Consider the following 23,205-nt stretch of genomic DNA (forward strand, 5'->3'; position numbering starts at 1 on the left):
GTGGTCTGAGGCCAAGGGGACACGGGCTATCCTGGTAGACGCCTGGATCTCACAACTATAACTCCCAAATGTAGCCTTATGTCAGGTACAGAAAACACAGGGCCCAGAGTCACTGCCACCATTCCCACTGGAAAGGGCCCTCTGGCCTTGGCCTTGGCTCTGCCCCCGCGGGACAGCTGGGATCCTTTAAGCATTTAAAGAGAAAGCAGCTTTCAGGTCAGGGTAACATTAGAACCGGGAGGCAGGAGCGGCCTCCCATCTGTAGTTCAGAAAGTTCCAGAGCCTCACTGCCCCCACTTCTCCCTGTCCCACCCCGCCCCACACTCCTCTTCCCTTCCAGCTCCCTGCTTCCCAAGTATGAAAACTGTAAATCTGTTCTATTTCTTTCAATCAGTCCTCAGCAGTGTGCCCCTCAGGGCAGAGGCAACCACGGTAACCCTGCCAACTCACGCCTTAAAAATTCAGTGTGTTTAATGCAGTCGATGCCGCTGATACGTTTAAAAGTCTCGTTGGGGTGAGGGGGGAGGCGGTGGGAGGAGGCACGAGGACTTGTTTTTCTGGGTCTTGCTGGGAGCTGGTGGAAAGGGATGGCGGGAGGGCCACAGCATGATGGGGGAGAGGAAGAAAGGGTCTTTTATCTACTCAGTTCTCTGTTCCTCTTTACAGATGAGCCCGGCCAGCTCCCGGGGGCCACAGCCACCCCGGCGGGGCTCATGCAGACACCTCCAGCGCAGGCTGGATCTGGATGGGAGTGATTAAGAAAACCAAATGGTCTCAGCTGGTTGGGGTGAGCCAACCTGTCTCTGGGCTCACGGTTGTCTCTAGGGACCGAGATGAGAGCGGCGCAGAGCTGGGAGAGTTGACCCCCCCTGCCCTGTACACGGCCAGGGTGGCCAGATGGGCCTCTCTGCCGTGTGAGGGGTCCCACCTGCTCCCCAGGACAGAAGCTGTCTCCTGCACCTGATCCCTGACAGACCCAGCCCCATTTTCCTTGTGCTCTTATCAATCTGGCCAAGCCTGTTTCCCACTGTCCATCTGCAGGGACCTCTCCAGCCCCCTTCAGGCCTTTGATCAAGCTGTCCCCAACCAGGACCCCTGGGAGGGCCTTTGACCCCTCTCCTGCCCCACCCCTGCTAGTCCCACAGTTTCCTCCCTTAAGCTCTGTGTGGTCCCCCAACCCCCTGAGCTTCACCTTGTGGAGCTTGTGGTGTGTCTCCTTTCTCAACCTATGCTTCCCAACACAGAATGTGTCTGGGGCCCGGTCCAGGGACGGATGCTTATGGAATAGAAGATGAACGGCCAGGAGGGGCACGGCGGCTCGGATTCCTTCACCTATGGAACTTGGCTTATGGAAGAGACCGCAAGGGACTCAGGACAGCTTGAACACTGCATGGGGGGTGGTGTTCCCCATGGTCTGGTTCCGGCTGAGGTGCTTTCAGATTATGCCAGGAGAGGTCTCTGACTCACAGACAAGGTCCAGGTTTGTGCCCCAGAAAAGAGGTTCCACCTTCTAACCCATGTGACGGAGACACCCCGGAATATAGGTCAGATGGCAGGGGTGGGATCCCCGTGCTGGAGGTGCCGGGGACACAAGTCCTACAGGGAAGACCCTGGGGGCCGGGTGAGTTGTGTTGGTGCTGGAGGAAAAGGTGCTACTGGGAGGTAGGGGAGGTGGTATGAGCCAGAGGCCATCCTTCCAGGCCTTGAACCCTTGGTAGAGAAGCCCACCGCTCCTGAGCATTTCATGTTTTGAACACTCAGAGCAAAGGAAAACGAAGGGAAGGCTCGCTAAAGGAAATCCTATTGTCCCCAGGACAATCGGTTCCAAGAACCACTGACACACAGCATGTCCTTGAGAATAGCTGGGTCCCTGTCACGGAGGTTTCTGCCTAGTAACGACACACGTGGCACATCTGTGAGTGCTTTCTCTACCTTGGGCATGTCATGTACCTTGAACCCCTTTAACATGGGGACAGGTGTGATTTCAGCCACCCCTCTTAGCAGAGAATGAGAGTGAAGCGCAAATAAGAGCCTAGCCAAGGCCCTGTCTGGTGGCCCATCCCAGCCCCCACGCTCTGAGCCGCTGCCTGGCCACACACCCAGCCCGTGGGTTTCATGGCCCAAGTGGCACAGGGGCTCAGAAGATGGTTTGGGGTTACCTTGGCTGCAGATATCACTGGGTCCACTGATGGACTGAAGCCTGCCTGAGTTTTCTCTGGAAACTTCCTGTGACTCTGGGGAAGTTTATCTATCTACAAACCCGGTCCCTCTACCTGACCCTCCCCGCCGGGGTCTGTGGGTGGCAGGCAATGACCACACTGGCCACACCTGGCCAGGACAGTGCTGACCTGTGCTGATGCTGAGTTCTCGTGGCTTTTTCTCCTGGTGGTCGAGTGGGAGGCAGAGTCCAGGCACCGCACCCACAGCCATGCTACGGTCAGAACCCAAACTCAGATATGGTTGGGGTGGAGGTAGGGGGTACGACTCTGTGCAGGTGACCCCATCAGCAGCTGCCCAGACACCTCTGCTGGGAGCCCCGGCTCCTGAGCATAGGTGGCAGGTCAGTTGCTGCCTCTGAGGTCTCAGGTGGGGAGGAGGGATTTCAATACAATGACTGCGAGGGCTCTGAACTTGGGCCTACACAGTCAGGCAAACAGCAACTCGAAGCCTCATGCGTCTGGGAGCCCCTGGGCTAACTGTTAGAGAAGCACCTACAGAGACTATCTCTCCCTTTGAAGCCCTCTGAGTTCCCACCCTTCCAAGCAGGATTTCCTCCCAAGATTGTGCTTAGCCTCCCTGCCTATGAAGTGGCTGCACACTCATGCCAACACACACACACACACACACACACACACACACACACACAGAGCCTGGCAAACTGTTTTCAGGCCCCAGACGTGCCGGCCCATCCATGCCCCGGCCAACTTCCAGCCAGGTGCATGGATGTCCTCAGGGATCCTGTGCTCACGGGACGGAGGACCAAAGTAAAGCCAAGCACCGGTCCCTAGGCCACACTGCCAGGCCCACGGAGGAGCAGAGTCCCTGTCCCATTCTGCCAGACCATCCCACGTGGCGTGGCACCTGCAGGACAGACCTCTCCTCCCTGGCGCAGCCCTCCTCTCCAGCTGACGGAGAGCCCCAGTGCCTTGTGACGCACATGTCCAGTGCAGGGGCACCGCTTCGCCCATGGATTGGAGTGAAGTAGACAGAGACACAGTCTGCCTTAGGATGGGTAAAGGGAAAGTCCCCCTCCCCCCGAGCCATCTCTGCCATTTCCGCTGCAAACTACAGAGGTGATGAGGTGACATTCTGAGAACAAATGCAAGCAAGTAGGACAAGTGCCAGGAGCCAGAGGAGCCCGCCCAGGGCTGCTCCATCATCCGTGGGAATGGCCTGGGGACACCGCTTGTCCCAAATGGCTTCCTGTTACCGAGTTGCTCTGTGCAGATTTTCTACCACTTCATCCCATGATTCCCAAACTGGTCCTTTGTTTCAGGCCAAGGGATTCCTCCCCACTGCTGTTTTTTTTTTTTTAAAGATTTTATTTATTTATTTGTTAGAGAGAGAGAGAGCATGAGCACAGGCAGACAGAGTGGTAGGCAGAGGCAGAGGGAGAAGCAGGCTCCCCGCTGAGCAAGGAGCCCGATGTGGGACTTGATCCCAGGACGCTGGGATCATGACCTGAGCCGAAGGCAGCTGCTGAACCAACTGAGCCACCCAGGCGTCCCCCCACTGCTGCTTTTACGACCACAAACTTTTCCAGACGGTGAGCATCTCCCTTCCGCCATGCTCGGCACTGAGCCCAGACACTGAGGCCTCCCCACAGCTCTGCCCCTCTCACCTCACAGCCATGCCACCCACCCGAGCCCGCGGCCTGCTGCTCACGTTGTCCCTGCTGGGGCCAGAATGCCTCCCCCACCAAACCCTTCATGCAAGAGGGCCAGCCGCCCTCATAGTTGTGGGTTCTGGGTACGCACAGCGATGCTCCTCTATCTCTCAGTCCTGTGGTAACTTTCCTTCAGGGGATTTAATGTGCCCCGAAGGGCTCCAACCAGGGGCTGCCATTTTGCTTGCTGGTGGCAGCCTCAGTTCTCCATCCTGGCAGCCCCTCCCCCACCTCTAAGCGGGGAGCCACCACCCCTTGTCCCACCAGTGTCCAAGCCCCCCCCAACAAAGTCATGCAATTGCTGTTCAGAACCAGAAAGACCCTCCAAGCCAGGAACAGCGCCTTCCCAAGATACCCCTGAACCCAGCTGTATGCCAGAGTTGGCCGAAGACCGTATGGGATGCGGAGACCACGCTGAGGCCCCCTCCAGAAAGTGGCGATCTGTATTCTTAATAGCCTTCACAGTCGGGACTGCCAACCACTGCCTCCAAACTGCCTCCCCAGAACTACTGCCACCAGCCCAGCAGCACCACTCTCTGGGAGGAATGGGGAGCTCTCACTAGCAGTCCCAAAGGATGCACAGCCATGGAGCTTTGGGGAAGGCCCCGGGCTGGGGTCCTCACGACATCCCCTCACCTCCCCAGAGTCCGGGCCCGGTCTTCCTAGGTTTCCACCCAGTGTCTAAATATTTCCCTGCCCATCTCCACCCGAGGGGTCCCAAGCCCGCCGAGGGCAGCCCCGATTCGCTCTGTTCAAACGGAAGGAAAAGGAGGGCAACGCCGGCACCCAGGCCTCAGGCTGTGGTCCCTCCGGCTGTCACGGAGGTCGCAGGGGAGGAAGCTCGGCTCAGCAGCACTAGGCACACGCTGCTCCTGCCTTTCTGGCCTTCAAATCTTTACTCTTGGGGGTCGTAGGACACTTATAAACTGAGACTGCCATCTGTAGCTCTTCACAAGAACCCACTTGCAGGGCACAAAGATAAGCGTCGGCAAGAGAATGGGAAGCGAAACAGGAACACCGCACTGCCGGTCACAGAGCAAATATCACAGCGACCTCGCTGCTGAGTCTCTTGGAAAATGGTAAGAAGATCAGAGAGAAAGGGCTGGGAGGAAGGAAGGGCCACGGCAGAAGCGACAGGACAAAGACAGCAAGGAAGGGACTCCCTCGGTCCTTTGTGGCTGAATGAAGGGGGTTTCTCTTATTTGTACCCCCCCCCCCACCCCCCCCCCCCCCCACCCCTGCCAGGAGGCTGTGAAAATTCCTCTTGTGATCAGTCATTTTCAGGGAGTTTTAAGATGCATGAAATGGGCTTTTCATCTGAACCGTTCCTTTCCAGCCCAGGAAATGCGCATTGGATTAAATGAATAGAACGAGAAAGGGCCCCAGGCGGGAGGTGTGCCTGGAAGTCCCTCTGGGGAAAGTGTCTGCAGCCATCCAGAGTCCCAGGTCTCAGTTATAGACTGGGTTCTCCAAGGCAGAGCTGGGCCAGGCGAGGGCCCTGCTTTGGAGTGGCCCTCCTGCTGTGCCTGGCCCCCACCAGGGCCACCACACCCAAAGAAGACAGGCGGTGGAGTTGGAACACGGTGAGGTGGTGGCCTCGAAAAGGGAGGACGACCCCAAGCCACTCTGCTTGGAGCCAAACCCTGTGTGCAAACAAGGCAGGGCAGTCCTGGATCTGCTGCTGGAAATGCACAGCCACGGCCAAAACCACACTCGGCCACGCTATGCACTCATGAGCGCAAGACTGAGTTTTGGAAGGAAATATGTGGCACCAAAACAGAGGCTACTCCTGGGCAGGAGGTGGTGGTGACAGGGCTTACATTTTATGCTACGTCTTCTTCACTGTTTGGATTTCTATCTTACGTGGTTTACATTTTTTTCAACACGAGCTAAGAAGGAAGTTCTTCTGGGATCGTCTGGACTCCATCAGAGATGTTCTCAGGGGAGGTGTGGGGAGCAGGGTGCCGGGAAGGGGGTGCCTCCTCGGAGGGTGTCCGGGCTCCCGCTCTGGCCCAGACGGCAGAGTGGCTCTGTCTCTCTGGCGGGGGCTGCTGCACATTTGCAGATTTAACAATGGAAACATGCATTTTACAAATGAGAGGATCAACAGCAGGGAGATGGTATTTTTAGCTACCGTGGCTCTTTGCTTCAAAGGCGTAGGCTTCATCTAAAACCAGGCAAACCTCCTACAAAGTCTGCCTGTTTGCAAGGAGTGATTAGCATAATACGAGCAGGAGAAAAGGTCTGGTTCCACTCGGAGGCAGGAGTGCCTACTACATGGGAGGCTTTCTCTGGAAATAGAATCACGAGGAGAAAGTCTCAATGGAGATGAAGCCCCTGCCTTCAGTCAGAGCAGGAGAGCTGCCCCATGCCGCTGGCCAGGAAGCCCAGGGTCGTGGGTTCGAGCAGTGCACAGCGTGAGTCCATGTCCATGTGCTGCGCAGGGCAAGGCCACCCCCTGGGCTGTTGTTGCTAGCGTCACTGGGGCCCCATGCAGTCACCTTCTTCTAGTAGAAATACAGAGGGTCTAAGGGCTGTCTTTCCAGATGCCCCTTCGGAGTGGTAGGGCAGAGCCGAATGAAGGCTGAGGGAGAGCATGGACTGGGAGATTGTTGGGGGCAGGGTGCAGACAGAGCAGGAGGACTCAGATGATGCAACCTCAGGGAGGTGTCCTCCCTGGAGGTCATGCCAGGGCTCCCGGCCCCTGAGAAGTGGCACAGCTGTGGGTTAGACTGCGCTGTGGCCCCTGGTCCCTGTCCTCATGCCCCTTGGGCCTCAAGCCTGTTGGGGTCTGTCCATCCTGCCTTCCTCTCTCCAGGCTTCCCTGTCCCTGCCCCCTACCCTGCCATCCTGCTGGCTTGGGAAGACTAAACATGTGGAGAAGCTTGACATTTTCTCCCAACACCAGAGAAATGCAATGAAATCTGTGACCTTCCGAGAACCTTAATGACAGATACTCATTCTGGGAGCCGAGCTGGGGGCAGATATTGTCGGGCAGCTGCTTGGTCAGACCAGTCCCAGAGTCCCATCCTGGGGAGAGTGTGACCTTGGGCAGCAGTGGGGACCGGGGGCAGAAAGCGGTGGCACTGCTATTTCAGACACTCCTGGCCTGAGAGAGAGCAGAGGGACTGCAGGGGCGGGCAGCTGACAGAGCAGCCGGAGCTGCGTGGCCCCCAACCCTCAGGGTCCCCACGGCAGTAAGATCACAGGTCTTCCTGTGGAGGGTCAGGGGACCGGGAAATACTCCCAGACAGGGTGCGCAGCTGAAGATCTAAGAAACCAATTACCACGCTACCGGGGGGCTGGGAGAAGCAGAAGGGATGGGACCGGGGGCGGCTGCTCGGGCTTCAAGGGCAGGAAGGAAGTGAGGTCACTCTAGGAAAACTGGCCAACTGTCTGGGCCAGAGGCCACTGACATAGGTGGGCAGGGGGGGCTCCTTTGGGAAAGGGGCTCAAAGGAGGGGCTCAGCTCGCGGAGGAGGGAGAAAAAAGCTGACTCTTCTCGAGAAATGACAGGACAAAGCCAGCCAGCTGAAGTCCCAGGCACCTGAACTGGCTGAAGGCAGGTCCCCTAAGCAGCCAAACAAGTTGGGGTGGGGACATCTGGGGTGCGAGAAAGTTTTTAAATTTAGTCCAGATTATCTGCTCAAACTGGGGCTCCCAGCAGCACTGAATCTTCTGGAAGATGTAGCAACCCAATCCCTTGTCAAGTAAGCTTCCTGAGCCACTCCTTAACTAGTCTTTGGTGTTTTGGGAGGCTAATGGCGGGGAAGAGACCGTAGTAAGGTCACAAGGTAGCACGTACGAGTCTCCTCCAGCACCCTGTGAGTCCTGGGCCCCCCTTCCCTTCTGTTCCCTGGATGTTCTGGAAGTATGGCAGGGCAGGTGGGGCGCCCATCCACCTCAGCGTGGCCTCACACAGACCTGCAGTCCTTCCTTGGCTGGGGGAGATGGGGGATCTCTTCAGGAGCTCAGTGCCATCCTGCAGACTCTAGGGGTGGCCACCTCCCAGTGGTTTCTCCTCTCAGGGTCTTATGCATGCTCATGGCAGGTGGAGAGAGCTTTCTGAACCTGCTCAGGCCCTTCAGTGGTCCACCAGGTGCCCCAGGGATGCCCATGAGACAGCCAGAGGTCCCAGGGGGCACTCCCAGCTCCCTGCGGTGCCAGGGCATGGGCCCCATGGCTTTTGAGCAGACTGCTGGCTCCATCAGAAACCTCTTCTCCTCCCCACCCTCACCCAGTCCCTACTTCTCTTTCTTGGCCCAGTTAGACAGTGTCTCTTTCCCGAAGCTTTCCTGGACCCCTCCATCGGGGCTGGGCATTACCCCCACACCATTTGCTCCCCCGGACCACCATTGCTGCTGGTATTTGTGAATGTCCCTGGGAGGGCAGGGACCAGCTCTGCCCACCATGGTGTCCTCGCCAGTGGGCACTGAGACAGGTCCGCTCAATGACAAATGGCATTTCCTGGCCGCCCCCTGGGGAGGTGGGGGCAGGGCTGGGGCAGAGCCTCTTACCGGTCCTCACAGGGGAGGGGCCGGGTGCTTGCTCCAGGCATTTCCATTCTCAGAGACAGGACTCTCGCCTGGCCTGACAGCTGTGGCCTAATTTCCAGGGCTATACCCAGGCTCCTTATTTTAACCCACTTGGTATTTTTCATTCCTGAAGCATGGGGGGGATGGAGCAGGATTGGGGAATGGGGGAGGAGTGGACAAATGGAAGAGATGAGCTCAGTGGGGCTTGGAGGACTCAGGCATTCTGGGACAGGAATGTGCCAAGAGGGGAAGGGAAGGGGAGAGGAGGGCCAAATTGACTTGTTTTTTAAATTTTAAAAAGGAAAAAAAAATCCCCAAATCCTACCCCCTTGATTTTCCTCAGTAAGCACTTTCAACAAGGTCACAAATGCACTGGCTCTATAGATTTTTGGCTGCAGACTGCATTTCAGGCAGCCTTTAAAAGCCAATTCTTGGCGTAGCTTCAGCTGAGCCTGAGGAGAGGGAAAACTAGGGCACACTTTTATGCTCCAAGAATCCAGGTCACAGTTTCCTGGCTCCCCTGAAGCTGTGGGGTACCCCCCCTTAATAAATCCCAAACCTGAGGACCCCCCCCCCCACCGCATACCACCCTTCCCCTCTGCAGTTTCCTCCAGAGCTCGGATCACAACAGCAAGGACACACATTTCTCGGTCACTGGTCACCTGTCTGCCTATGTCACTAAACTGCTCCCTCGGTGAAGGGAGGGATGGGTTCTCCGTCTAGTGCACGCGCAGGGCTGGCGTGGGGCCCGGCAGACAGCACGAACTCCAGGAAGTCATGGAAAGGACCTTGTGGAGAGTGAATGTCTGACCCTTAGTCCCAGTGGGGCTAGCCTGAGCTTGTCCCTCTGACAGCACCCCAGGCCCATCTGAGTCTCTGTCTGCATGTTGTGCTGTTTCGGCTTGGGTCTGCCTAGCCCAGGCTGTGGTATGAAGGCAGAACGTGCAAACAGTCTGGAAAAATCAGACCCTCCGTTCCTCCTGTGTGAAAGATTCAGTTGATCTGTAAGGTCTCTTCTGACCACTCCAAACCAAGCCTAAAATCCAGACGGAGACTCCTGGTCGCTCTTTAATCCTGTGTCTAACCTCCAAGTCCACGGCCAGCCACACAGGCCATGGCCTACAGCCTCAGGCGGGGCGCAGTGTTCGAAAGGAAAGAAGCCACAGAGAAGGATCAGCTGGAGGGTCCCCTGCCTGCCCTCGGGGTGGTCTCTGGGAGGGTCGAGGGTCTCCAGGCACTACACAGCCCCGCCCCCCCCTTCCTGGATGGAGGGGGGATTTGGCTCCTGCTGCCGCCCCACCGTGGGCCCCGCTTCACGTCCCCCTTCAGGCCGCATATGGATCTCAACCACAGCATGGACACCAGCTGGGGCTGCCTCCCCCACCTGCCGTTTGGGGTGCTGCTTCCCGTGGACAACTGCTCTTCCCCCTGCACCTGCGGGCAGGCCCACGATCCGGTCCCGGACCACCAAGGCACGGCGCTTCCCTGGCCACGGCGACAGGTCCGTGAGCCCCAAGCCCAGCACTGCAGCTGAAGGCGGCGCGGTCCTGCCACAGGTGGACGACCTGCCCGCGGGGGGCTGACGGAGGGGGAGGTGAGACCCAGTCCTGAGGACACGAGCCAATCCTTGTCCCTGACCGCATACTCCCACCCTGTCTCTTGACACATGGTGAGAGCCGGTTTTCTGTCCCGCGCAGTCAGGAGCCCTGACTGGGCCGCCCTGAACAGGGCAGGGTGGAGATCTGGGGTAGAGGAAGAGAGGACGCCCGGGGTCACGTGTTGGTTTGTTCAGTGGCTTTCTCCCTCACCCTTCCTCAGAAGCGCCAGCCCCAGACCACGGAGGGAGCAGCCGGGTCAGAGCGAGTGAGCGGCCGGGCAGGGAGGGGCCGGGGGGCGGCCCGGGGCGGCGGCCAGCGACCCACCCAGGCCCGGTTCCGAGCTCGGACAGCATGGAGATGGCAGATGTCACTCATCCCTACCGCTGTCACAGCTGCCGGGTGCCGGACACGCTTCGGAACAATTCTTGTTACGTCATTACACCCTCCCGAGCATTCACAGGCGAGAGTAACGACCCACATCTTCACTCTCCACGTGAGACAACCACTCAGGGAAGCAGACACGCCGGCGGGCCTCCGGGGCTGCTGCCGGTCGGCAAATCCTTCCCTTTCTCGTGGGCAGAGCGGCCCCTTTCCTCTGGAGACCTGCTGCTCCCCACTCCACGCGGGTTCTGGTCGGGCCGCCGCTGGCCCACGGGGTGGGCGCATGACCCAGCGGGAGCCACTGACTGAGCACAGCCTGCGGGGACGTGGTGGCCATGTCCCCAACCCTTGAAGAGACCAAGACAACAAGGCTGACCCCAAACAAGGGCCGAGAAGAGAGACTGCACTACCGGGAAACGCCGAGTTCCTGCATCTGGCTGCACTCCGCCTCTGTCTGGTCACACAGGCTCGTCAAGCCCCTTGCTCACTGTGGTACCTGTGACCTGGGTTCCTGCCTCCTGTCACTCAGAGCGCCCACTGATACGGCTAGGTGTGCGGTTCCCGACCCCAGGCTGCAGACCACCGCCGGCCGGGCCGCACCAGAAGCCGTTGGGGTTCAGCTGGCTGGGAGGATGGAGGGTGACTCGGTATCTTTGCTTTGACAAACACCAGCAGGCCGGACTAGGCGGCCCTCAAGACCCTGGCTAGAGCTAAGAAATAATACCTTGGGTAGGAGGTAAAGTAATATTCCAGCTCAGTGAGAATGCTGGACAAACGTCACCCAGAAACAGGCAGCTTTATGGTTTGTTTCAGGAGCTCCTAATCCCCTGACAAAGCACCACAAAACATAAACGCTAACTGTGAAGAAAAACTGATCACCTGCGCAACATTAAAGATCAGTAACTTCTACTTACTAAGAGACACTATTAAGAGAATGATAAGACATGCCGCGGAGTAGAGGAAGAGGACTGTAGGGTGTACATCTGAGAAAGACTTGAATCCAGAATACATAAAGAATATATACGGAACTTTAACAAATAAGCACCAAAACCCAATGGGGGAAGTAACTTGAAAAGGCTCATCGCAGAAGAGGATATCCAAAAGGCCAGTAAGTGATGAGAAGTTCTCCATTAGTCTTCAGGGAAACACAAATTAAAACCACAAGTGGTATCGCCATACACCAACCTGAAGGGCTAGAAGCCAAGACTGATGACACCAGGCGCTCGTGAGGATGGGAGAGCTGTGGAGCTCCTGGACAGGCTACGGGAATGGACACTGATGCAGCCACCCCAGAAATATCTCCCAAAGCTAAACCATGTAGGGCTCTGAGCCAGCCACTCTTAGACATGTGTCTAAGAGGAACGTACCCGTATGTTCATGTTAACAGCGCCAGACTGAAAGTAAGCCAAGGCCCAGACAGGAGCAGAACGGGTACACAAATCCCGGTATCTTCATACCCTGAACACTCTCCAGAAGTGTGAACTACTGCACATCTTTTTTTTTTTAAGATTTTTTTTTTTAATTTGACAGAGATCACAAGTAGGCAGGGAGGCAGGCAGAGAGAGAGAGAGAGAGAGGAGGAAGCAGACTCCCCGCTGAGCAGAGAGCCTGATTCGAGGGCTTCATCCCAGGACCCCGAATCATGACCTGGCTGAAGGCAGAGGCTTTAACCCACTGAGCCACCCAGGCGCCCCTAACTACTGCACATCTAACAAGGGCAACTCTCACAGACACAAAACGCATCAAAAGAAGCTACTTTGTCAAAGTACAAACTGCGGGATTCATCGAAAAAGTCATCACAGGCATCAAGGCTTGGAGGGAGGTAAGGCTGCCACACTGCCCTGATTGGGAGAGGGAAGAAGACAGATCTGGGCACTGAACCGGTTAAGAAGGGTTTTTTTTTTTTTTTGCCAGAGATGGCAGAACAAGCATAAAGAGCAGAAAACCAGTCAGAACTCCTAGGGACGGAGCAGTTTCTGAGACACGTGCTCCTTTGAAGCCACACAAGGGCTGTTCTTCCTTCATGGGGAGGGGCTGGATACTCAGGTGGCAGACTGGGGCACAGGGGCCCCTCCGAGGACAAGTTCACTAACGACAAGGCTGAGGATGAACTGGAAACAGGTGTGCCCTTACAGACGAAGGCAGCAGCTCTCTGGGGGAGCACGACAAGGAGGCTCCGGTGTCTCCATGTCAGGAAACCCATCCTGTGTGAGGGCTGGAGCTGGGTGCGTGGCCCAGGAAATGGAGAAAGAGGGAACACTAAGCTCATGGGATAGCAGCCTCCGAGAGGAGAGAGAGGAAAGGCTCAGAACAGACAGCATGGGACGCCCGGCAGGGGACAGGGAGAAATGAGGGAAGACTCTGGTGGGCACCTGAAATCCATCCCAGCCCAGCTTCAGCGAGAGAGGTTAACGTGGACGGTGCGAGCAACTGCGGTGACCCGGAAGGTAGAACGTATCATTTGGGAGAAGGTGGGTAGGGGGGGTGAGGCAGATCCACTTGAGCAAGTAGAAACATAGATTTAGACCCAGAAAGACACTCAGAGTCCAAGTACCAAGCAGTTCCAATGAGATTATGTCATCTAAATATAGACCGGAAGTAGGCCAGGATAACGGATGGGCCGCAGGCTGGAGGCCGGGGCCCAGAAGGCAGGCAGGAAAGGACATGCAGATTTACTCAGCATTTCACTTCTGCATGGGAGGCGGTGGCTAGCGGGATGACAGCCCTGGCAGAGGCGCGGGTGGCCACATCAGGAAGGGTCTTGGTGGGCATTTCCTGTGGGACCCCTGGTGGAAGGGAGATACCACGAGGGAGCACAGCTTCCTTCCCATGAGGGCTGAGGAAAAGCAGAGTCCAGACTGGAAACCGCAGTTTTCCTAAATGGCCTCCACCCCCCAGTCTGGAAGAAACCAGGACACCCCGCTCTGGGGTCTCTGACCGGCTACCCAGCAGCAACATGGAGCGTGGAGCAGGACCCTGGACGGGGGGTGGGGGGGCGCTCCTGGGAGCTGAAGCTGCCGACTTTTAAAGGAAGTGCCGTTCTCCACTTTGGACCCCAAGGGCCGCTTCAGTGGGCCATCACAGCCTGGGTTACAGAGCACCCTTCCCCGAGGGCCATATGTACTCCTCGTGGGCCTGTGCTCGCCTTTGGAGGTTCAATTCAGCGCCAAGTTTCTCCCAGGTGAGAGTCCTTGGAGACAGAACCACCATGCAGGCTGAGACAGGAACCCTCCTCTGCGGAAGGAGCAGCTGTTCTAGGCAGACTTTCACAAACTGCACACGATAGAGACCTTCTCTTTATTTTTCGGAAGACAGGGGCAGGGTCTATGTGTGTTGGGGGCGGGGGGGGGGGGGGCGCGGCGGCAGGGTGTGTGAGCGCGTGTGTGTTTTCATGGCTACCTGCTAAAGGAAACCACTTCTGGGGAGAAAGGGGAGAACCCACACAGAGGCCCCAAAAACCTAAGCTGAAATGATACCAGGATAAAAGAAAGAGCTTCCTAAGAAACATTCTACGATGGGTGAACAGGATTCACTCTGGAACTGCTGTTCCAGAAGGAGTTCAGAGGCATCTTTAAAAGCAAGGACACCCTTTTGTCTGTCCTGGCTCAGATGCAGCCCTACCCCAAGGAGGCAGGAGGATGGAAACGACTTCTAGCGGCCAATTCCTGCCACTACTTTGTTAAGATGCTACCTTATGATAGCCGTCAGCTACGTGCGAATTAACTAAGCTATCTGACTTACCAAGGTCAAAACTTTGTTGGTTTCCTGGCATCCTTAGGTAAAGTATAAACAGATCCAGACAGTACTGCCGATTCCAACCGGAAAAGCTCTCAAGCTTCAGAAGGAAATTATCAAGTTCCCAGCCACTGGCAATGGCTCTTGACAGTCACCCCCAGCCCTGCAGGCTGCCTGAGCCACGGGCTGGGGAGCTGATGCTTTGTAGGTGTGGCGACTACCAGAAAGTGCTTTTAAGCTGAGGCTGGGAAGAACAGAGCAGGTGCCAGCACCCACGTGCTGGGGGTCCGAAGCATGCCGTGCAGGGGCACCGAGACACCTTTCCCGCCAGTCCCTCCTGAACCCTCACCCTGTCCACAGGGGCTTCTCAGGTCACATGGCCTCCCACCAAGTTCATCTGTGACCTCTAACCTCCCACAAGCTCTGCTAAAGGGAGCGGACCCTTGGCCTTCTTCTAGTCCCCTGTCACAGGGATCCACTAGAACCCTTGAAACATGGAGATGCTTTCCTCTGAAGCTCCTCAGACTTCAGCACACACCGTGAAGGGCTCCCTCTGGCCAGCACTTCCTCTGTCCCCTGCCGTAGGACCTAATTAATCCCAGCCTTGGCTGACAGGGCCCACATGTGGTTCCCGTTTTCCAGAAGGAAATACGCCCTTCTTACAGGGAGTGCCCGTGTGTGTGTGTGTGTGTGTGTGTGTGTGAGAGAGAGAGAGAGAGAGACAGACAGTGGGACCCTGGAGACTGCCTGGAGGAGGCAGAGCAAAGCCACTAGCCTGCTTCCAGGTCCCAAGCCCTCACGGGTCACAGATGGTTCTGTGAGGTGCTGGGAGGTGGCACCTTTCCATGGGTTAGGAGACAGTGGAAAGAGACCAGGCCGGGCTCTCTGGGCTGCATGAATTTTGCCCTCCCCAAGGACATCTTCGTATTTCACCTCCGAGGGCGGACTCTTCTCTCAGTCTTGTCTGGCGTGTCAGATCGTGCCTCCCCGCCAGTCACGTACTCTCAGTGCTGCTTCCAGTTAGATCAAAGCCAAGAGCAGGTTGTGCAAAAGAGCTTCTGCCACACACTCCCTTTGCTGACCTGCATCTCAACAAAAGCACCCCAGGCCCCTGGTCTCTGGGGAAAGAATGACTGTGGAAACTTCCAGAAGATGCACACAGGAGTCAGGCAGACTTACTTCAAGTCAGCGAGAAGAGAAGCTTCTGAGAGGAAAGTAAGAAATTCCTTGGAAGAATTCCTCCAACCCGGCTCAGGTCCTGCCTCCTTCCCCTTAGCTGGGGACCCCACCAGTATGGCTTCAGACGGGTAAAATCTCAAACCCCACCTGCATTCTGGGTCCCTTCTAGCAGACACACTCTGGCTGGCACATGTTCGTCAAGGCAATTTATTTTTATCTGGAGCAAATGAATGCACCCCATTAAAGGGGAGAGTGAAAGAAAGCAAGGAGGGCCTCTTAGAAGCTCTCTCCTGTGGGCTGGGGGCCAGAGGCAAGGTGTGTTAGCCTAAAATACCGCTCGAACCAGCGATCTGGGTCTTGCCACGTTACTTGGCTTCATCCTGCATTAGCATCAGCACTGTGGGCTTTGGGTAGGGGCGCCTGGCTAAGGGCCCCCTGGCAGGACAAGTGGCGCCTCTGAAAACTGTAGGGAGGTAACCAATGTCAATGAGCTCCGGGGGCTGGGAAGGTCTGGGAGGACACAGAGTGAGAAGGGGAGTGGGGTGGGGTAGGTCAGCCGGTGTGGGCTGCCCTGGCCACAGTGGTGATGTGGCCCTGGATGACAGCCTGTCTCACGGGTGACCATACAAGGACTGCAAAGTGGAATTCCTCAGTTATAGCAAGAAAGACAGCTGCTTCTCGAGGCTCTGCCTGAGGTGCAATTAAAAACAAGTCCAGTTTCCAGTGGCTTCCTAGACCTCCGGCCCTACCACCCATCTCAGCGGCTGATCAATCTCCCTCACTCCCCACCAAGCACAGGGCAAACCCGGGGGTGGGTGGGGGACAGGGCAGGATCAGCAGGAGTACATCACAGGGACTGTGAGCATTTGCTGAACTGGAGAGGCTGCCATGCCTGTGTCTAACAGAGGTGAGAGGAGGACCAAAATGAACCGGAAGCTTTATCTCAGGGCTTCTCTGGGTGCAGGTCTCATGGAAGAAGATGCAGGACTGCCTCTTGCTCTCCCACTTGGGCCCCCGACCCAGGCTCTTCAAATGCTCTCATCTTAGGGGCACCCGTGTCCCCGGGAAGGGTGCTCAGGACCTCATCCACCATTGGTGGGGCTGGCTGGGGTTGGAGCCTTTGAGTTCACAGCAGGCACTCGTTAAAAAGAAAGCATTCTCTGGCAAGTCCTCTCTGCGAGGCAGCAGGGAGGAAGGGGTGGGGGAAGCACAGTTGGTTAAGCCAAAGGACGGCTGGCCAGAGGGCCATCTTGGCGGGCGGAGTGGGGTGTCCCAAGACTCGCTCACTTCCCAGCACAGAAGCAGGCCTTGTAAGGATCACAGCTGTCGGATCACGCTGCAGTTCCTATCAGTTTATCAAAGGAGCTGCGTTTTCTCCCTCCTCTCCCTTTCTACTGAGTATAAGTGGCCCGGTTCATAGGAAAACAGCCCCGCACTTGTTCTGCCGCATTGGCATGGAGGGTGGGAAGAGGCCAGAGGAGGGACATGTGCACCAACACCTACTCGGGGCGGAGTTGTTTTAATGGGGCCGGGACCGGGCCGCTGGTGGGTGTCTGAGGTGCTGGGGCCACAGGTCTGGCGCGCCACGGCCAGCTCTCGGCACAGAAGCCTTAATTACTTTGCCCTCTCTGGAGTCTGGTCTCCCGTCTTCACAGACCATCCTGGAAGGCTGAGGCCGTGTCACGAGGCGGAACAAGAGCTCCCCTTCACCAACCTGTACTGAGAGTGACGGCGCACACCATCTTATGCAGCCCTCTCTGCAAAACGAAAGGCTGGCACCACTGCAGATCAGGTCACATGACCAAAAACTGGAAGAACTGGGATTTGAACCCAAGTCTCCTGGACTCCAGAAGTTGCAATCTTAATCCGGATCCCGAGGACCTGTGGGAGGCCCATGGGCCCCATTCCAGTGGAGTCCAGGGAAGGGGGAAAGGCATAGGGAGGGCTGTGGGCTGCCCACGTCTGGCACCCCTCCCCCATGTCCCCTTCCCCACTTGTGGGCTCCGCTTCGACTCCTGCAGCTGAGAGGAGGGCCTGGGCCCACAGCGCATCTCAGCAAGTCTAGCCGAGATGAGGCTTTGGAGCCACGGGCCTCCCCGAGTTCACTACGCAGCTAAACTGTTATGTCCATAACAAGGCCATATGGACACAGAGGAGGTCTGACCCGCCCAGGAGCCTGGGGGGAGTTTGGGGGCCCCATTCCCACCCCCCCAACGGAGGTGCAGCCTGGGAAAGCTGTGTAGGGGAGAGGAAACACTCCAGGGTCCTGCGGGAAATCAAGCATCTTCCTCAACGCCAAGACGCCCACCAGATGTTTGTCTTCAGCAACTCTGGCTGCTCTTGTCCTCTAGACGGCAAGCTCTCCTGCTCCCCGAGCTAAACACACTACTGTAGAAATGATGGCTTTTCACTGTTTTAACACCTGAAGGAGCAGGTTAAATCACTCTCTGTTTCTTATCAGGCCTGTGGCTTCATCTCAGCAGTCTGCACGGACCACTACTATGCTTTTCTTTAAAGCTGTCAGCAAAAAAGAAGGAAATGAAATGAGAAGCAGACCGGCAGGCTGACGCTCCCGACGGCCCCTTCCCAGCAAACTCGGCTGAAGGGACTCGCTCCCCTGTGGGCTCACAGGAAGGTGGAGAGCCCGTGTCTTCAAGACCTCCTCCGTGTCTGATGCTGTGCTTTGTGCCCCCCCGAGAGCCTAGACTGGCTGGTGGGGACTGTGACCCAGGCTGGTCAGTGGCAGTGGGCCCACAGGGCCCGCGCTGCTCAGGGGAAGCAGGTGCTGGTGCTGCTTCTTGGGGGGGGGGTGATGGCAGGCTGGACAAATGACGCCAAGGACCAGGAGGGAGAAGTGGGAGGGGCCCAGCCCCGAGGTTCCTTCCATCCCGGCCCACCGGGTTCCTACGCCAGGGCCTGGGGTCACAGGCTGCGCAAAGCCTCGCAAGGCACCCGGCCGCTGCACTCTCTCATGGAGGCGATGGAGCGGTGGGTGTGGAATTAGCAGAGCGCAAGGGTCTGCAGCTCAGCTCCCACCAAGCCTGGCAGGCACGGGGCTTCCTCTCATTTCCCTCTACAAAATGAGGATGCCCGTCAGCCCAGGAGGCTAGGAAGACACTAGACAAAGCAAGTAAAGTTTCACCACCCCGAGGCTGTAAATGGGAATATGCAGTGGCCGTTGGGTCCCCAGCTTCAGGGAGCCCAGGGTCCCTGAGCAGGTGGGGAGGACACCGACGTGGGCCCTTGCTGCCCACACTTCTGCTTGGTGCAGCCTGGCATTCTGCTGACTGCTCTGAGCTCGCTCTCTCCGAGCCCCTGATGAGACAAGGGAAGCTGCTAGAGGATGGAAAAACCCAATACAGTCAGGTTCTCTGGAGGGGAACTAGTTACAAATGGCTTCTTCAAAGGCCTCTCTCTCCACTGGTGCCTGAAAGGCTTCCAGGCAAGGGGGAGCTCATCAAGTGAATGGACATGTCTGCAGTATGGAAAACCACGTAAAATACACTGTCACTCATGTGGGGACAGACTGTCGCTCTCCCAGTGGGGGGGTCTCCTGAACCACTTCTAATCTCCACTTCAATCCCACGGACTGTCCAACTTGATGTGAAGTAAAACGGGAAGTCCTCCCCTTCTGGCCGAGCGGGGTAAGAATCCGCTTCCGTCCCTGTGTAACTGTGGGGCTCTCACCTGGGAGGATTCTGCTCCCAAGGGCTTGTGGCCCTGTCTGGGAACATTCCTGATGTTCCAGCTGGGAGGGCGGGTGCCGCTCCACAGCCCACAGCACACAGGACGGGCTGGACCACCAGGGACCATCCAGCCCCAATGCCAACAGCACCGAGCCTGCGAAACCCTGCTCTCCATGACCTCAGAAGAGCAAGAGGGCCGTGACAGCCTCCCACCACCACGGGGACACCTTTGGTGGTCTGGACCATCAGAAGCCCCTCCCCACAATGGGCAGAAACTTTGTAGTCCTGCTATTTGTCCTTTTGGCCAGGCGGGCCTGTCCCCTCCTGCAGCTCGGTCCTCTGACCCCACACCCTCAACTCCACCCTCAGTCCTCAAACGAGGGTCTTGGCAGGCAGCTCTGGATGAAGAGGGAAGGGCCGGCTCCCTCCATTTCCCTCCCTCGGCTCACATCATGGTGGGGCAGGCTCCTGGCATGGCTCCCGGCAGAAGCTTGTGGGCCTCACCTCCCCTCGCTGCCTCCTGCCACCCCCTTTTGCTTCTTCCCACCTCTCAGGGCCTTCTTCTCAGCCTCCTTTCCTGGCTTCTCTTTCTCCCCGACCACTACACACTGGAGCTCCCTGGGGCTTGGCCTCAGCCCCCTTCCCTACCTCCTCTGCCCCTCTTACCACTGACCGTTCTTCCCTAAGAAAGCAAGCTCCGCGAGGATGGAACCATCTAGAGCAGTACTTGGCAGAATCAGTACTCAGTAATACTATCTGCTGAATGAATGAGTGAGTGAGAGAATGAATGAAAGACTATGCTATCCATTTCCACTTTTCTCTCTTGGGCACAGGTCCCTCTTCTCAGAGTCACAGGGAGCAACCTGTGTCATCATCTCTCCTTTGATGTTACCAAAGCAATTCCAATTCAAACATGGGAACCTCCTCCCTCCAGAGCTCCCATCACAGGGACTACCACCACCAGCCAGAGTCCTGGTGTCACTCCCAACAGCCTGTCCCCTCAGGCCCTCATGTAATCAGTCATTACTCAATGATACATCTTACAAATTACAAAATGGTGCCGCTTCTCCCCATCCCCCTCCCAAGCAGCCACCATCTCCCACTTGGACAACAGCCTCCCACTGGTCTCCCACACGTCCGCCTTGCTGTCTCCACCTACCCCTTCTCCTCTTTAAAAACACAAATCTGCTTACGCCGTCCCCCCACCCCAAGCCCCTTCAGTGGCTCCCTCTGGCCTCGGGGAGAGGCCTCCAACCTCGGTGTGGCCAGCAAGGCTGGGCCCCTCTCCCGCCTGCCCCGTGGATCACACAAGAATGAATGCTCTTTGAATGAATGTTCTTTGCTGACTTGAAGACTCCGTACAGGCTGGACCCTCTCCCAGCAATCCCCCTTCAATCCCCAGACTCCACAGAGTGCCTCAGGAGCCTTCCCGACTGTACGGACCACTGTCTAGTCAGCTCCCCGAGTACCCTGGACGGCTCTAGAACCCCGTCCCCCCACAGAGGTGCTTATTTCATGGGTCAGGGTGAGAGTCCTAGGTGACTGACAGGAAGCTACTGCTGTAGAGACTATTCCAGAAAACTTCTCTCCCTGGTTTTGTGGGGGAGCCTGGAGAAATCTTTGCCCCATCTAAATTTTGATGACTTTAAGGTCACACTCTTCTGTGACCCTGGCTACTTGGAGCTTAGGTGGCGGCAAAGGGCCAGAGCTGGCTATGCTGTTGGTGGCGGGAGTTCTAGAGGCCGAGAGTGACCAGGGCCCTGGGACTGGCCAAGGCCAGGCTCACACGACTCGAGATCCCAGCTCCGCTAGAGCGACTGCTGCCACCAACCCTGGCCAAACACCGTGCGGGCAGCTGGGCACCTGAGCCCCATTTTGTGTTCCATCCAGCTCACCTACTTTCTTCCCCAAAGACTCCAACAAGGACACACTGACAGGACCTTTAACCTCCAGGGAAAACAGTGTCCTGACAAGTGGAAAAGTAATTCGTTCGTTCAAGAAATGGCGACATGCACCTGTCCCGTGTTGGCAGCACCAGCAGGCCCGATGTGAAGCTGGGGGCGCCTTTGCTTCTTTAAGGGTAAATGCAAAGAAAAAGGAGGGGAGAGAAGCGGAAGAGATAACGGCTGCTGGCAGCCCTGGCGCAGGGTGCAGTGAGAAAGCGTGGCTGTGAGGAAGAGAAAGCGCGCCGAGTCTGACCTGATGATGAAAGCGCCTCTGGCCTCCAGGAGCTTGCGTTCACTGCTGAACCTCTTGAGAAGGTTGATCATGAACTTATAAAAGTAGGAGTTCATGGTGGGGGTGGAAGGAGAACATTCTAAGCCTTTGGTACCTGCAGAGAAAGGGATAGAGCCAAGAGTTACTGTATGGCCCACAGCATGGTGGGACCCCCACGGAACACATGCCGTTGCAAATGCCAGAAAGGTGGTGTGTGTGTGCGGGGGGCGCGGGTGCAGCTGTGTGCAGAGCAAGGTGAGGGAAAACCTTCAATCCAGGGCCTCGGGTCGATGGCAGAAAAGCAAGGACTATACAAGTACATGAGGACAAATACAGCTGCTTACTGTACTAACACCCACTCACGGGTCCCCCTCTCCAGCCAGCCCCCAGTGACTTAGTGAACACCTCCTATCTGGGAGACCCGCTGCTACGTGCTGGGAAATTTTTTTTTTTAAAGATTATTTATTTATTTATTTGACAGAGAGAGAGAGATCACAAGTAGACGGAGAGGCAGGCAGAGAGAGAGAGAGAGGGAAGCAGGCTTCTTGCTGAGCAGAGAGCCCAATGTGGGACTCGATCCCAGGACCCTGAGATCATGACCTGAGCCGAAGGCAGTGGCTTAACCCACTGAGCCACCCAGGCGCCCCCGTGCTGGGAAATTTTTATAGAACACACCTGGACCTATCATCCCAATATATAAAATATACTCAGCCTTCATTTTGGCTGGTTAAGGACAAGTGAGAAATCGAAAAGAAGAAAGGGGTAAAACAGGTATACGATCTCGACAGTCAACAAAACACACGCTCCTTGGGGCTCCTGGGTGGCTAAGTGGGTTAAGCCTTTGCCTTTGGCTCAGGTCATGATCTCAGGGTCCTGGCATCAAGCTCAGCAGGGGGCCTGCTTCTCCCCGCCCCCGCCCCGCCTGCCTCTCTGCCTTTTTGTGATCTCTGTCAAATAAGTAAATAAAATCTTAAAAAAAAAAAAAAAAAAGACTTCCCAAATCCAGAGTTGGCTTGAGAACCAGGAGCACATTCGGAGTAGCCCCGGATAAGCATCCTAGCTGAAAATACACCGAGGGCCAGGTCCAGTCCCCCCAGAGTCCCATCACAGCACGGGTCCCCTCCGCAAGGTATTGGTCATGGAGGGGATGACAGCAGGGCTGGTGGAATGCCTGGCTGATCCCCATGTAGTACATGCATACACCCCATGCGATCTTTGTTTTTTCTTTGCCACCCATGCTGACCTCAACAGCACTGTTGGGAAGGTGTTAGGGATGGTAGGAATCTTCACTCCCTCTGCCCAAGTCACTAACAGGGCACAAAATGCACACACGACAGCTTGAGATACAATTCACGTATCATGAAGTTCACCCTTTTAAAGTGTACAGTTCAGTGTATTTTACGACAGTATAGTCATAAAACCGTGCGTCGATCACCACGAATTCCAAAACATCACCCAAAAAGAAACCTTGTATCCATTAGCTGCCGCTCCCCATCCTCCCCTCCTCCAGCTCCTGGCAATCATTAATCTACTTTCTGTCTCTGGATTTGCCTCTTCGGGAAATTTTGTGCTAATGGAATCAGACAGTAGGCAGTTTCTTTGACTTGGGAGTGTTTTCAAGGTTCATCCACATTGTGGTACGTATCCACTTTGTATTCACTTTTGTGGCTGGATAATACTTCATTGTATGGATATACCGTATTTTATCCATTCATCAGTTGCTGGATATTTGGTTGTTCCCACTTTTTGGCTATTAAGAATAATGACGTGGGGCCCCTGGCTGCCTCGGTCGGTAGAGCATGTGACTCTTGATCTTGGGGTCATGAGTTCGAGCCCCTCATTGGGCGTAGAGCTTACTTAATTAAAAAAAAAAAAGGATAATGCTGTGAATATTCATGCGTAAATTTTTGTGTAAACATGTTTTCATTTCTTTTGGTTGTATACCCAGGAGTGGAATTTCTGAATCACGTGGTTACTCTACATGTAAC

At 56.2% G+C, this 23,205-nt stretch overlaps 1 protein-coding gene across 1 annotated transcript in view; it reads right to left on the bottom strand.

Annotated features, from left to right (window-relative positions):
- VAC14 (VAC14 component of PIKFYVE complex) overlaps positions 1–23,205 on the bottom strand; it is a 99,157-nt gene that overhangs the window by 17,441 nt on the left and 58,511 nt on the right. Inside the window, exon 14 of the mRNA XM_047710622.1 lies at positions 21,200–21,332. Coding sequence (XP_047566578.1) covers positions 21,200–21,332 — 133 coding nt within the window. The remainder of the gene's footprint in view (positions 1–21,199; positions 21,333–23,205) is intronic.

This window comes from Lutra lutra, chromosome 17, assembly GCF_902655055.1.
Source record: "Lutra lutra chromosome 17, mLutLut1.2, whole genome shotgun sequence".
NCBI classification, from domain to species: domain Eukaryota; kingdom Metazoa; phylum Chordata; class Mammalia; order Carnivora; family Mustelidae; genus Lutra; species Lutra lutra.